The sequence below is a fragment of the Lampris incognitus genome, chromosome 14, assembly GCF_029633865.1.
Source record: "Lampris incognitus isolate fLamInc1 chromosome 14, fLamInc1.hap2, whole genome shotgun sequence".
NCBI classification, from domain to species: domain Eukaryota; kingdom Metazoa; phylum Chordata; class Actinopteri; order Lampriformes; family Lampridae; genus Lampris; species Lampris incognitus.
In genome coordinates, this window is record NC_079224.1 from 9,402,836 (window position 1) to 9,418,322 (window position 15,487).

General features: G+C 43.5%; 1 protein-coding gene across 1 annotated transcript in view; it reads right to left on the minus strand.

The window, feature by feature from the left end:
• rb1cc1 (RB1-inducible coiled-coil 1) overlaps positions 1-13,438 on the minus strand; it is a 31,298-nt gene extending 17,860 nt beyond the window's left edge. Inside the window, exons 1-15 of the mRNA XM_056292734.1 lie at positions 13,112-13,438; positions 11,837-11,969; positions 11,600-11,726; positions 11,268-11,438; positions 10,226-10,428; positions 9,493-9,907; positions 9,198-9,368; positions 8,888-9,072; positions 8,596-8,782; positions 6,893-6,974; positions 6,700-6,764; positions 6,511-6,614; positions 6,026-6,152; positions 2,497-4,433; positions 2,004-2,190 (exon numbers count right to left, since the gene is read on the minus strand). Coding sequence (XP_056148709.1) covers positions 2,004-2,190; positions 2,497-4,433; positions 6,026-6,152; positions 6,511-6,614; positions 6,700-6,764; positions 6,893-6,974; positions 8,596-8,782; positions 8,888-9,072; positions 9,198-9,368; positions 9,493-9,907; positions 10,226-10,428; positions 11,268-11,438; positions 11,600-11,726; positions 11,837-11,907 — 4,032 coding nt within the window. The 5' untranslated portion in view covers positions 11,908-11,969; positions 13,112-13,438. The remainder of the gene's footprint in view (positions 1-2,003; positions 2,191-2,496; positions 4,434-6,025; positions 6,153-6,510; positions 6,615-6,699; positions 6,765-6,892; positions 6,975-8,595; positions 8,783-8,887; positions 9,073-9,197; positions 9,369-9,492; positions 9,908-10,225; positions 10,429-11,267; positions 11,439-11,599; positions 11,727-11,836; positions 11,970-13,111) is intronic.
• Positions 13,439-15,487: the final 2,049 nt, after the last annotated feature.

Genomic DNA, 15,487 nt, shown 5'->3' on the forward strand with positions numbered 1-15,487 from the left:
GGTGAGGTGTGCGGTTGGAATGACAGATGGGTTCAAGGTGGAGGTGGGATTACATCAAGGATCGGCTCTGAGCCCTTTCTTGTTTGCAATGGTGATGGACAGGTTGACGGACAAGATCAGGCAGGAGTCTCCATGGACGATGATGTTCGCGGATGACATTGTGATCTGTAGTGAGAGTAGGGTGCAGGTTGAGGAGAGCCTGGAGAGGTGGAGGTATACACTGGAGAGAAGAGGAATGAAAGTCAGTAGGAGCAAGACAGAATACCTATGCGTGAATGAGAGAGAGGACAGTGGAATGGTCAGGATGCAAGGAGTGGAGGTGACAAAGGCATTTGAGTTTAAATACTTGGGGTCAACTGTCCAAAGTAACGGGGAGTGCAGTAGAGAGGTGAAAAAGAGAGTGCAGGCAGGTTGGAGTGGGTGGAGAAGTGTGTCAGGAGTGATTTGCGACAGAAGGGTACCAGCAAGAGTTAAAGGGAAAGTTTACAAGATGGTTGTGAGACCAGCTATGTTATATGGTTTGGAGACAGTGGCACTGACGAAAAGACAGGAGGTGGAGCTGGAGGTGGCAGAGTTGAAGATGCTAAGATTTTCACTGGGAGTAACAAAGAAGGACAGAATTAGGAACGATTATATTAGAGGGACCGCTCAGGTTGGACAGTTTGGAGACAAAGCAAGAGAGGCAAGATTGAGATGGCTTGGACATGTGTGGAGGAGAGATGCTGAGTATATTGGGAGAAGGATGCTGAATATGGAGCTGCCAGGGAAGAGGAGAAGAGGAAGGCCAAAGAGGAGGTTTATGGATGTGGTGAGGGAAGACATGCAGGTGGCTGGTGTGACAGAGGAAGACGCAGAAGACAGGAAGAAATGGAAACGGATGATCTGCTGTGGCGACCCCTAACGGGAGCAGCCGAAAGTAGTAGTGGTAGTTGTTTCAACAGTGTATTTCCCCCCTTTTTTCTCCCGGTTGGTGCTCCAATCCCTCTGCCGATCCAGTGAGGGCTGCAGACTGCCACATGTCTCCTCCGATACATGTGGAGTCGCCAGCCGCTTCTTTTCACCTGACAGTGAGGAGTTTCGCCAGGGGGATGTAGCACATGGGAGGATCGTGCTATTCCCCCAGTTCCCCCTCCCCGCTGAACAGGCGCCCTGACCGACCAGAGGAGGCGCTAGTGCAGCGACCAGGACACATACCCACATCCAACTTCCCACCCGCAGACATGGCGAATTGTGTCTGTAGGGACGCCCGACCATGTCCGGGATAACATGGAGATTCGAACCAGCGATCCCCGTGTCGGTAGGCAGTGGAATAAACCGCCATGGCACTTGTATGCCCCTCACCACCCGGATGCCCCTGTGCATTTTTTTTTTGTGACCCTCAACACAGGCTTTAAGAACCTCAGGCCTAAATTACCCCTACCACCACTACCACTACTACTACTACTACTACTAATAATAATAATATAAAAAATAATGTCTTGATGCATGCTCAAAAAAATCAAATAAGGTTGAATCAGTTTATCTGGATACGTTCATTGACAGATACGTTTCATCACTCAACTAAGTGACCTCTTCAGTCTAAACTGACTACAGTTATCCCCACCCCTAAAAAAGCAGAATCCTTAAATATAACATTCCACTTAGTCTGTATCATTTATCCTTGGTGGGAGAATATTTCATCCAGTATGTTTTCCAACAATGTTTCTCCCTTTAACGGGGTCACATACACTAGTGTTACATTACTGTTCTGAGTACTACCATATTTGTGCAAGGTCATCACAACATTTTCTGTGCTATAATTATCGCATGCACGCAAGCGCGCACACACACACAGACAGACACACAGACACCGGCTTTCTTAAACAAGTAAAGCTGTATCTGATGCCCATAGAGCAGTGAGGAGAAGCAGTATTTTAATTTTCTGGTTACACTACATTTTAAAAGGAGATTGTTACAACAAATTACATTGTTTTTAGAAGGAAAAGGAATGGGTGAATACAAACCTGCTGTTCAGCTATGAGGGAAGTTTTGAGGTTCTGCATCTCTTCATTTTTCCTCTTCTCTAGGAGCTCCATCTGGGTCTGCAGGTGGGCCCTCTCTTGTTGCAGTCGCTCTTGCAGAGCTGAGTCTAGAGAAAGAGGTGCTCTGGCTTCTGCATGCTCCTCAGCTTGCAGTGACAACTCCTCCTTTCTGGAAGACATACATCTAAATCAACCATTGATTGAGGAGTCAGGGCAAAAAGGGCATGCAAGCATACTAAAACAATGGTGGTAGTGATATTAGTTATTCAGTCTTTCAAGAACACAGGATTTTATTTATCCAAATCAGATCTTTTCTAAGGTACAATTTAAAATTTATTATCAAGCCACCAACGAAACTTAAGATGTAGGGTAACTGAGGAAAGAAAAGGGAGGTTAGGTTCAGATGGCCTCTATGCAACAGCGTTGTCAACTTTCCCTATGTGACAGGTTTCCACCATGTAAATCGAACCCTCACCTTTGTGAAGAATGTCTCTCATGAAGCTCATTTTCAAGTTGTCTAATTTTGTCTAATAGTCTCTTCTCCATCTGCTCCTTTTGCTGCTCTAATTCTTTAAAGGCATCTGGTAGGGCAACCTTAAAGGCCTCTTCTTTCTCAAAACTTCTCTGAGCTTCTTCCCTATTCTGCTCTAATCTTTTGGACAGCAGGTCAATTTCAGCCTGCAGGTTGCTGATAACAATCCTCAAGTCTCGCTCCTGCTCTTGGAAACTCCTCAGCTGCTCTTCTTTTAATTCTTGCAGAGCGGCCACTTGTTGGTCTAAGTCCCTCTGGAGTTTCTGTTGCTGTTCAGTATGATTCCTCTCAGCTTCAAGGGATTGCTGCTGCAGGGAGGAGAGCTCGCTGCGCAGCAACATGCTCTCCTCCTCATGTCGGTCCACCAGCTCTGAGATGCAGTGGTCCTTTTCAATTCGCATTAGAGTCCTCAGCTCCGCGAGGCCCATCTCATACTCCTCATTCTTCATCTGAAGTGCTTTGTTAACATCAACGAGGTCTTTGCTGATGGCTCTGGTCTCAGCCTCTACCTGGACTTTCACTGCCTCAGCCTGTTGTGCCTTGGCCTCCTCAAGTAACAACCTCACCTCCTCAGTCTCTGATTCTTTGAGGGCTAGCTCCATCTCTAGCTTGCAGCGTCCATCTGCTAGTTCAGCAATATGGGCCTCCAAATTCTTTATTTGGCTGTCTTTCTCTCTCAAGACCACAGCATTGCGCTCAGCTTCCTCGTTTAACTTGGCCTTGCTCTCTTTAGTCAGGCGCTCCAGGGCTAACTGGTTTCCGCTCGACAGGGTCTCCAGCTCGGTTTCATGTTCCTGCCTCATTTTATCTTCCAGCTCCTTTAGGTGGGACCGCTCAACCCCTTCCAACTCCTGCCGGATCTTCTGCTGGCCACGTTCAATCTCAAAGTGCAAATTCTCAAGCTGACTGGTCAGGGAGTCTCTGGAGGCACTGAGTGTCTTGATCTCTTCGGCTTGATTGTCAATAGCTTCCTCTAGGTCTTTAACCTTCTTGTTGTGGCCACTCTGTGCTTCCACCCATCGTTCCTTCTCGCTCTCTAGGTGAGTCAATTCTTTCTCCTTGCGCTCAAGAAGCCCCTCCAGCTCCAGCATGGCACGTTGAACATCTTTGACAATATTCTGGTTGACCCGGTTTTCCTCCGTTAGTGTCTGGACCTGCAACTGAAGTTCTTGCCGGAGAGAAAGCAGCTCACTTTTGTGCTGCTCCCTCATCTCCAGTTCATGGGTCTGCCAGACATTTTCCACGATGCTGCGCACCTCTATGATCATGGTCTTGAGGGCAAAGCCAAAGTCACGCTGTTCCTTCAGAACAAGACCTCTGAAGTGGTAGAGGTCATCCTTAACGCTCCTCAGGTTGGTCTGGGACTCTTCTGCTGCAGAGCGGTACTTCTCAATCACCTGCCTCAGAGCCGCCATCTTTGAGTTCTCCCTCTCCAGTGTTGTGGTATCCTGGATACGCTTGTTGTCGATAGCATTGATGACTGAGGAATACAGGGACTCCACCATCATTTCAGGACTAATTGGGTCACTGATAGGGTTGGGGGAAGTCAGGTTTTCTTCAATAACAAATTCATTAACAGCAGACATAAAGTCAGACTCGGGACTCTCTGCCAGTGAGTCCAGGTCAAGAGAGCCCTGCTGAAGAACTGTGTCCATGTTTGGGTGGCCAATGGTTTCAAAGTCAAAGGTTTGTGCATCAATGCTATCTGGGGACAAGTCCTCCAATGGGGCTGGGACGGGAACAGATAGGGGCTGGCAGGTGGGACCCTGAAGGGTGAGAGAGGAGGGGGTCTTGGAGGAGGTAGGGTTGGTGGGCCCTGGTGAGCCTTCAGCCTGTGACATCAGTGCAGTAGATCTCTGGGCACTCTGGCTACAGGACGCCTAGAAGGACAGCAGATAAAGGCAGTGAGGATGACATTTGTGTGGCCTCATATGCTCAAAATGAGAACCTCCAACCTACTAAATTCACTTGAATTTGTTTTATGCAGAAGTAAAACTACAACACATATCTGATACATCTTTGACGGACCAGATCATCAGGAGTAATCAACTATTTGCCATCACTTTCTCATTGCCACTCACATCTTACTGACATTAGTATTAATTATGCTTGCAAAGCATTTTCCCACACACAGGCGCTTCCTGGGTGGGCTGCCCAGGTACGTAAGCGGCCACCCAGGTATATTTGGAGTGGATCATTTTTTTTCTTATCTGTCCAAGAAAACGACACCATCTGTGATCGATTAATTTGAGGAAATCTCCCCTCACTCTACACCCCTGCATCTCTGTTCACACTGCTCCCGCATGCTCAGCACGTGTGAGAAAATTATGTACACAACCACACACACTGCAGAAAAAACATGGAGGGAGAGAGAAAGAGAGAGAAGAAAGATGATAGCCAAAATTTTATGGTGCTTTTGCAAGCACTCGTTGCCTATTCAGTAATTTTTAAGAATATGTGCTCTCATATAGCCACAGAAACTGTACCTCGCATTACCATTGGTGCCTGTATTCTTTTTGGGCTACTACAATTACAAATATGGACTAATTAGGTTATCTAACGTTAGACTACTAATTTTTCATACAGTAAAGCACCATTTACAACCAGACAAAGATGGGATTTGAAAAACAAATCAGATTTGTTCTCTAAGACTGACTGGCCACACAAGTGAACAAATTGATTTGTGTGTTGAAGCAGTTGTATTAACTTGGTGACGCATCGACATGGGTTGCTATCAAAATGACGCAAGTATGCCCATACTAACTAGTGGAGTACTTTCCAACAATTCTGGGTCCAGCAAGCAATTGTTATTGAGGGGGAGGAAATTCTCTGTTTTCATCAATCTGTGGTCGGGAAGTTAATTAACTGTTCATTTCCCAACAGTTAATTATTTTTTGTAGGAGCCTCTGAGTTTGCCCTGCACTGAGCTATCCCCCTAAACTGAAGGCAGACTTGTTATCTCTACCTTGACTATGAGAGGATGTTCTCCTGGCTCTCCTCCCTGCACACTTGCTCCTACATTTGTTTTTGTAGCAGCTGTGACGTACAGCGATGGTGGTGTTGTGAATGACACGGAGGAGTGGGGGAAGACGTGATTTGATCTAAGTAGTCAGACAATTTTACAGAAACGAGATTTTCATCCAACAGTAAATTACATGGGAGTGTGGTTGGAATCTGGTTTGAAAACAAAAAAAAAAAACAAAACAAAACAAGATTCTATCTAATTTGTTTTGCAATACAGACTACAGAAGAACAGTCAGTCAATTCAGGTTTGCAAAAACACCTGATTTTGCCTGCCAGTCTGAAAATAGCCATAAAAGCCTTCTTTTTTTTTAGCCTACCAATGGGTCACTCCACTCACCCCTGCAGACTACCAGCACATGTAAAGTTCAGACCTGTGGGAAACACTGCTTACCTTTGAGGTACAAAACACTGAAGCCAAAGATATTATTCTTATTGAAGTTGTCATTACCCTTTGCTCAGTTAGCAGGTCGGTGATCGTTTGAGACATCTCATCCACGCTCTGTGCAGCTTGTACTAACTGGTGAAGCATCTCGACATGCTGATTTAAAGGCTCAAAGTCGCACAATTTGGGAACCCTACGAAAATGAAAGGTAAAAATCAGGGGTGTCAGGAATGATAGTTTTCCATACTCACAAATTTCAGTTCAAAGACAATACTATTTGATGCATTTCCATATACAGTAAACGTATATGTGATAATTTGATAAAATATTTCATAATGTGATTTTCCGCATATTTTATATCCATTTGTTTGACAGGCCTATGGAAATTGTATCATACGATGTTTAACTGGTATAAAAATACCCTTTAAATAACGGAATAATATGAATGGCACAAACATAATATTTTTCCTAAACCAATGCCATGCAGGACACTGAAGGTGTGTTTTCTAGTGAGCATGGTCATATTGAAATCAGTGAAGACAGTAACTTACATAAGGAAGGGCTGCACCTCTGTGGGACAACAAGACTTCAGATACTGGAGATCCTCAAGTGAGATATCGGGAAGTTCATAGTCAAACTTCCTGGGTTTTCGCGTCTATAAACAATAGCCCACAAAACACACCAGTTAAAATACATTGGAATAACTGTAGAAATGTGCCTTAAAGAAAGTCAAGACTTACACAAAATGATGTGGGGGGCCATGAATCAAGTCCCCTAAACAAGCGATTTCTGAGAAAAGACTTCCCTGAAAAGAAGATTACAAACATCAGAGAACTAAAGTCTCAGCTGCTATGTGGTGAATTCAAAAACACATTGGGTTATACACTGACAACTCAAATATAGTTAACAATAAGCTCATTAAAAAACACCTACTAAAAAGTTTCCCAAACGTTTCCCTCTTGTGCTTTTCAGCCTCGTAGAGTCGTTTCCCATCCTTCACAAGTGCACATGCCCACTGAAAAAGAAAAAGAGTAAAAATGATGACATTTCCTCCCCCCCTTTTTTTTTTCTCTCCCCAATTGCATCCGGCCAATTACCCAACTCTTCTGAGCCGTCCTGGTCGTTGTTCCACCCCCTCTGCCGATCCAGGGAGGGCTGCAGACTACCACATGCCTCCTCTGATACATGTGGAGTTGCCAGTTGCCTCTTTTCACCTGACAGTGAGGAGTTTCACCAGCAGGACGTAGCGCGTGGGAACACGCCATTCCCCCCAGTTCCCCCTCCCCCCTGAACAGGCACCCCAACCGACCAGAGGAGGCGCTAGTGCAGTGACCAGGACACACACCCACATCCGGCTTCCCACCCGCAGACATGGTCAATTGTGTCTGTAGGGACGCCCGACCAAGCCAGAGGTAACATGGGGATTCGAACCGGCGATCCCCGTGTCGGTAGGCAACAGAATAGACCACCACGCTACCCGGATGCCCAGGATGACATTTCTAAGTTGCACAATGAACCTGCTTCTCAGGGTCCTCTAAGTAACAGCAAAGGAAGATATTTCTTCTTCTTTCGGCTTGTTCCCTGTTTTTCAGGGGTCGCCACAGCGGATTTTATAGTTTCCGTCAGTACCCTATGAGGGCGCAGCACCAATGGCGGCTGTTGTTAACCCGGACCTCGACAGATCCGGTATGGTCTTGTCAATCCACATAATGATTTGGCAAAATTTTACGTCGGCTGCCCTTCCTGACACAACCACTAACCCTATGGGCAGGGGCGCAGGTAAAGCGCTGGATGCCAACCCAGTATTCATGGACTTGCACCCATGCCTGTCGCCTACAAAGGAAGCTATTTATGCGATGTTAAAAGGAACATTTCGCAGATGTTTTTGTCCATGTAAAATCAGTATTGATGGATAATGTAGTCGACTGAAGCAATAAAACTGTTATTGTTCACGATACTGACAGGGAAATTGGTGTTCTTCTGCTCATAGAGCCTTTTCGACAGAAAGCATTGTACACAAGCTTCTGTATCCGCACCCATAAAACCCTTTGCGCCAACGTTGTTGATGGAAGAACAAGGATGTGTTTTTATGAATGGCATCTTCAGCGTAAATATACTAACTAAACTAAACTAGAGTACAATGGATATTAGAAACCAAAGCTAAACCAAAGCCTTTGCCAGGTGACGTGACGAACCTGTTTCACTGTCATCCCAAAGATACAGAGATGATCGGTAACAACCGCAGGTGTTTTTCATACGCAATTGCTGTTGTAGATATTTAGAGTTGAGGTTGAATACTGGCAAAATTTCCCTTTAAGCACTGATACAACTCCTTTGGGTGTTACAAAGCAAGTTATTTGAGACAAGAAGTAGAACATTTTCTATAATAAATTAAAATATCAATGGAAAAAGTTTCTGCCATTTGTGGGACCGTTAAGAACTGTTCGCTAAGTTTGCTTCTAAAATAAAAAAATTTTACCACTTGACACCAAGACATGGTGGTGGGTTCTTTACTTTGTCAGTCTTATAACCTTGTGACCAAATTTACAATATTTTAAAAGTGAGACAAAGACAAGGAGAATCAGTTGATGAGTATTTTCAACAGCAATCACCACAGTTAGCATTCTTGTACTGACCTCTCTGTAGTGACGTATAAACATCTTTCTCCTGACGACTTCCACCACAGCCAGGCAATACATCTGGGGGACGGTGCTAAGGGCCTCCACCACTCTTACTCTTTCCATCAGTTCTGTAAGCAGCCTGAGCAAAGCCTGGAGCTTTTCCCCATCCTGGTCTGCATGCAGCATTACGTAGCAACACCATCTGATGCAAAAAAACATTGCAGGTTAACACTGCAACAATGTTTTCATGACATCTGTTAGTGGGAGGGACTGAACAACAAGGATAAGAAATGGTTTGAAGCCTCACTTGAGACGGACTTGAAGGTTGTTTGCGAGTTCTTGTTTGGCAGTCGTGCACTTCTGTTTGATGTCCAGCAGTTTCCTGTGGTTGGTCAGCATGATCATCAGCTGGTTGGCATGACTCAGACACAAGTCAGGCAGAACAGATGTATCCTTCAGGTTTTCAGCCCGCTTCTGATTGGCCAAAAATCCCTGGCAAGAAGTTCGAGATGCAGACAAGCATTATTTTTCCACCCTCAACATAAACTGGAAAATAGGCTGTGTATTTCTAGTCAAGCAAAGAAAGCAAGTTTAAAAAGTGAAAACCTTTTGCTTACCTGAGCAAGTTCTTTTTGTTCGTTCACTAACTTCTTGCAGCTTGCAATCATTTGGTCTAGCGCGTACAACCTATCCTCAAGCCCTTTTATGGCTTTCATATTTTGATTATCTAATTTGGAAATTGTGTCTCGACAATCTGCCAGGAAAGGCTGGATGATCCGTGGGTCAAGCTGAAAAGACATACCACCACCATAAAGGTCTTTGAGATTTTCTCACTAGGTTGATAATTATATCCCGTTCATTTATAACTTTTTTGAGAGAAAAAAACAAAATGAACAAACAAGAGTGACTCACCCTATTAATGGAGTCAAAGCATTTCCTTACAACTGATTCCACATCATTGGGCCTGTCTTGCACATTGATCCAATCTAGTAATGTTACGTTAAAGCAGGGATGGTTGGCTAGCTCTGAGGTGTCATCCTCCTGTAGGGCAGCTCTCAGCCCACCGCTGTCCGTCATCTCATTCGTTCCTCGGTCTTCAGCAAGTTGAGATTCAGCTGAACCCGGAGCAGAGAAAGATGCGAGTACCTTTGAGGTCCTTTGTGCATCAGTGGCACAGAGCACAGAATCAGTTGATTTCTCCTCTTCCGTCTCATCTGAGTCCTTTTCTGGGGTTGAGCTTGACTTCTCTATGCTCTCCTTGTAACTGTGTCTGGTCAAACATTCCAGCAGAGGTATCTTGGCCATGACAGAGACTGCTGTCCCAAGTCTGCAAACAGACCAAGGAGTATATCAGCATATCAGCACAAAACTCTTAACAAGCTGAGTTTTGCCTTTTAACTTGTAATGTCCCGATTACGAATAATTCCTTAGATATCTAAATTGATCTGTATATTTTCACACTTGTTTAAAAAAAATCCAAGTGTGCTGGGATTTTTACCTAATTTTGAAAGGGTAATTAATGTCAATGGCAACATGCGACCATTAGGAATAAACAAATACTAAGTATAAGGTATTACTTACTCTAGATCATGTAGTCTATTTGCACAGTTCAAATAATTAAAATGTTCTTGAAGCCAACACTTACTTTGTCAGCTTCAATTTTATTTCTTCAAAGTCCTGTTGATAATTTGTATATGCAGTATCAAATTTCCAGAGCAGCTTCTGATAAGACAGGGTGCAGTCATCCAAATTAGCCATAATAGCAGCCCAGCCTTGGTGTTGGAGGTGTTCATCGTGAACCAAGCGTTCACAGAAAGAGCAAAGTTTCTTGGCAACTTCAAACATTTCCTGGTCAAGTGAGAATAAAGATGACATGATGAATAATCATGTACTTCATGTCTTTGTTTAACAGGTGTATTCAGGGTAAGGAGGTAGTTCTCATTAGGCATTTTGCAAAAATGTTTTTCATCCCATTTTCAATAAATAAAATGCAACATAATGAGCATAATAATTGCAAAGTAAAACTGATTAATCTAATTCCTTGGAACAGAAGCTTTAACACTAGAACGACCGGGATATCACTTCTATCTAAAACGACCATGGGCGGTAAAAATAATCAACGGTTTTTAAACTCTATATTCTGCCAAGATAAATACCCAATTGAGATATTAATGCATTGCATATGTTGGAATGTCTATTAGGATACGACTGACACCAAAATTAACATTTTAACAACTATAATACTATATCTAAACAATTTAAACTTCAGAGAGACATGGTCGAACTTGAATAGCAAAATTGGCAATAATCACAAATCAAGTTTAGACTATTACTCTGCACTGGAGAACGCTAGTGTGTTTCTAGGACACAGCAATGATCTTCACGAAGGAAATGACACGACCAACACACGTCATAAATAGTAACATGACGCGCACGATGACGTGCAATTTACAAGCCGTCTTTTTGACTGCTCATGGTCATTTTAGGTAAATCTTATCATAACTTTTTTTGTGTGCAATTGATCTAAAACTCATTTTAATGCAAATATATGCAATTTTAGGAGCATTCAGGGAGCAGCAGGTCTGTATCTTTTTTTTTTTACCTCCACAAAGTTATCAAACTTTGAAAATCCAAATCCGTCAAAATGACCGCCTTGGTCGTTCTATTAATAAAAGGCTGATATTTACCACAGCAAGTTGTGTTCGTGAGGCAACGGTGTGAAAGACAGCTGGCATCATTAGAGATTCTTCCACCTTGAGCTCCATCTCATTCTCAATAGAGAAGGTGGTTTTAGGGATCGTTGGAGGCCGGTCACTCAAGATCATCTCTTTGTTGAACAGGAATATAGGGTTTGTGTCCTTGAAATGGACAACAAAACGCTTGTTATTCGAATATCACAAATGCTATTCTCCAAACATTTTTGTCTTTCCTGTGTGATGACATGGAGCAAAGCAAAGGCAGTCATACTTTCAAACCACAAGTGATTTTTTTCCAGTAAATGAAATGTTCCAAAACTTACAGTGCCAGCACTGTAGCTGCAGACTCGCCTATCTGCAGCCATGCACTCTCCTCCATTGACAACAAGGACTTGATGTTGAGTTGCAATCTTGTACTTGACCTGGATGGCATGTTTAAGGTCCAGCACACTTAAGAAAAAATACAAATAGGTTTAATTTCAAGGAAATTAGTTGTCTATTTACATTTGTAAAAGGTAAACTGAATCTTATGTTTGACAACCATAAGGTATGTATCTTACGTTTGGACAGCAAGCTCAGTGTCAAATGTGAGGGTGCTGCCATTATTAACCTGGAACACATACAACTTCATGTTGATTCTTCCAAAGATCCACACACCTCACTATCTTGATCATTTAGACATTCAAGGCAACCCTGCAAAACACAAACACACAAAAGGCATCAGAAACATGATACTGGCAGTGTTTACATTTCACTTAGAGCTCTCCTATGTCATTAAATGAATAATGGCGAATGCTACTGCTTATGTTGCTTGACTGATATCAAGTTGTTTTGATAACATCTAAGGTGGCAAAGCGATTTCATCACTGAAATCATGCATGTTTTGATTCAGTCAGTGATGGTATGTAGAGGGAGCGTCCAGCTGCCACCAACTACTATCCAAGATGAAAACAACCAACATTTTCCTAATGCCTGTGGAAACATGAGCAATGGTTAGCTAAATGAATATGTGTGAGTTAGACTGTAATTAAACAGGGCCTGTTTAGATAATTACCATAAAAGCCAGCCAACGAACTGCTGGTTTCTATGACCTGTTTTAGCATAAAGGCCTATAAAATGAATTACTTGGATGACTACAAGCTAACAAGAGAAACATTCTCCTCACCGACTTTTGCTAATAGCAAGTGTTAATTAGCCCGTTACTACTACCACGGCACGATTAATGCCAAATACATCTTATGACTCCAAAAGGCAAACATTGGTTGCACTTTGTAGGGCTTTGGTGATTACATTCAAGTTGAGCAAATGACACTGCAGATGAAGGCAAACAAAGTGGTGTTCCCTGAAGTTCCCCGCTAACGCTAGCCAGGTGCCAAAAACACTAGCCATATTTACACCTCAGATATGAATGTGGTGAACACTTAACAGCTAATTGCAATTTAATAACGCTAACAATTCGAGGATCCACTGCCTGACAAAATTTAAAGTTAACATTACCACTCTTCATGTCTGGTTTGGGTTGAAGGCTGCCTTGTTGGATTGGCTGTTAATTCTGGCCTCCAAAGAGTCAGTGCCGAGTACGAGTGACCAGGCAGGGAGTACCAGCAGCTGCTGTTAGCACGCTAAGTTAGTCAATGACACCTTATGGGCAGGACTCACTGGCGGTTAGCTGGAGTCTAGCTAACACTAGCCGCCAAGCTAACGCCATGTAACACCAGCATCGGATATTTGATCATTTTGAGAAGCTAAACAGCGCCAACACCACATGACTGGCGCGTACACATATTCTTAAATTAACCGATTAATACGGCGTGCGTTGGTTTCATCCGTCCTACCTTTGTTTAATTGCATCTCCCCGTTGCTGGTCTCAGCCTTGCCCTCCCGAGTTAGCTAACCAGCTATAAAGCTAGCAACTAACGCCAGCTAGCTAACCCGATTCAGCTTGGCATACATAGAGCTAGCTGAGCAGTTTGCTAGCTAATACTAAATTAGCCAGCGTTTGATTAAACCTAGCCTAGACTGTGGCTAGTTGTCGCGACCACTTCCGTTTATTTATAACCCACTCATTTTGCCCAAAACTGAACGACCAATTTAGTGTGATGACGAGCAAGGTTTCTTTGTGCCCACGATTATATGTCTCACGAGCAGCAACCGCTGCTGTGATTCCGACTCGTAGGCTAGCTAGGCTAGCACCTTTCGCTATAGCTGTCTGTTTTGTTGTTGTCGTCCGATGATGTGCGACCCACAGACGATCGGCCCATTACTGGTCTATTCACGCCTTGGTCGGGTTGTTTTTTTTTAAGCCCGTGCTATAACTTAATGCCGACGACTTTATAATAAAAGTTTTTGTAAATTTTGCACATTTTCCGCTCAGTTTTACAACCCGTCCAACCGTGCTTTATGCTTACGTTTATCTTAAACACGCCCCCTGGGGACATGTTGAGATTTGGGACGCAGATTACCCATTGAAACTGTACGTGGATGCAATTGTGTTCATATTCGTGCTGCCTCTACGTGTCGCGTAACGTTTTGTTCACCAGTCTTAACAAGTCTTCGCGTCTGTAATGACCAGACGTTTCGCCAGATATGTGGTTTCCCTCGTCTTCCCTTTACCCTTCTGTCTTGCCCCCCAACATAAACACGTGTTAGCCAAACAAATAGGGCGAAAAGGACGCGTTCGCTCTCCCTTCTGAAAGCGTTCAAGACGGACAACTCTCGGCGAGCGGTCGAATCTCCCATCACCGTGTGCTTTCGTCACTCTACTTTCTGCCCAGTGTATTCTGGGAAAGTTGGGGGGGGGAAGAGTGTTTAGTGTTTTGCTGCAACATGAGAAGGGGTGTGGTTAATGTAGGCTGCAGTGTGGACTTGACTGCCGATTTGCTGCAAAGTAGCGTAATTTGGAGACTAATTCATTAGATTATTAATTACCGGGAGCGTTGAAAATACATACCCCATTTGAAGTACCGCCTTTTTCCATGCGTCGGGGTTGCCATGAAGTGAGAACTCTCTTCAATGGGTCAAGGGCGATGCCCCTCGACAGGCTATGGGAAGGTTTAAGTGAAAAGTGCAAAATGCAAATAAATCAGAGAACGTCCTGATAGTTTACTGCTGGAATGGACATTAAAATCATGAATGAGTTGGCCCTCTTCCCCACTGCCCTCAGCTTGACTTCCTTTATCTTTTGCACAAAAGGGCTCAAAGTAGTGATGCCTTCAAGTGCTCAGTGTTTGGTGCATTGTAAAGACTGCTGGTCCCTGTAAATGGGCATAAGTAAATTCTACTCATCCCAACTTGCACTGCAAACTGAATTGAACTGAATCCCCATTTAAAGGCACAGATAATTGTTGCTGAGTGGAAAACCGGCAGATTTAGTTGGTTGTCAGAAAGAGTCAGTGTATTCTGGGAAAGTTGGGGAAAAAGTGTTTAGTGTTTTGCTGCAACATGAGAAGGGGTGTAGTTAATGTAGGCTGCAGTGTGGACTTGACTGCTGATTTGCTGCAAAGTAACGTAATTTGGAGACTTCTTCACCAGTCTTCATTAGCTTATTAATTACCGAAATCGAAACATAAATTATCACGAGGTAGTGCTCCTCTGTTGTACACAAAGTAATGCAGTTTTTTTTAATTTTTGCTTGCTCCATCATACCCAAGTTATGACATCTGACTGGCCATTATAGGGCAGGGTTTGTGTATGAAGTAGTATGATCCTGGTCTACTGTGATACCAGGACACAGCTCCAATCTACAACCGTTAGGATGCAGTATAACGTCCAACGGTTTTCAGTGTTCTGGGTTTTTTTCCCCCTTTTTTTAAGTCTGCTAAACAATTTTCAGATTAATTAAACTGAGAAAGCATTAGGCTATGTAAAGTCAAGTCCATTTTATTTGTATAGCCCAATATCATAAATTACAAATTTGCCTCAGGGGGCTTTACAGCAACACAACATCCTGTCCTTAGACCCTCGCAACAGATAAGGAACAACTCCCTTAAAAAAAACCTTTAACTGTGAGAAAAAAATAGGAAGAAACAGAGGAGGGATCTCTCTCCCAAGACGGACAATGTCCAATGGTGCAATGGATGCTGTGTGTACACAATTTACAAAATACAACACTGAAAGAGGGCAACGCAATTATAATTGAATTATAAGATGTATGAAGAATGTGATGAGGAGGATGCCAAGCAGTGTCCAGATGCCACTGGAACAGCCCAGGA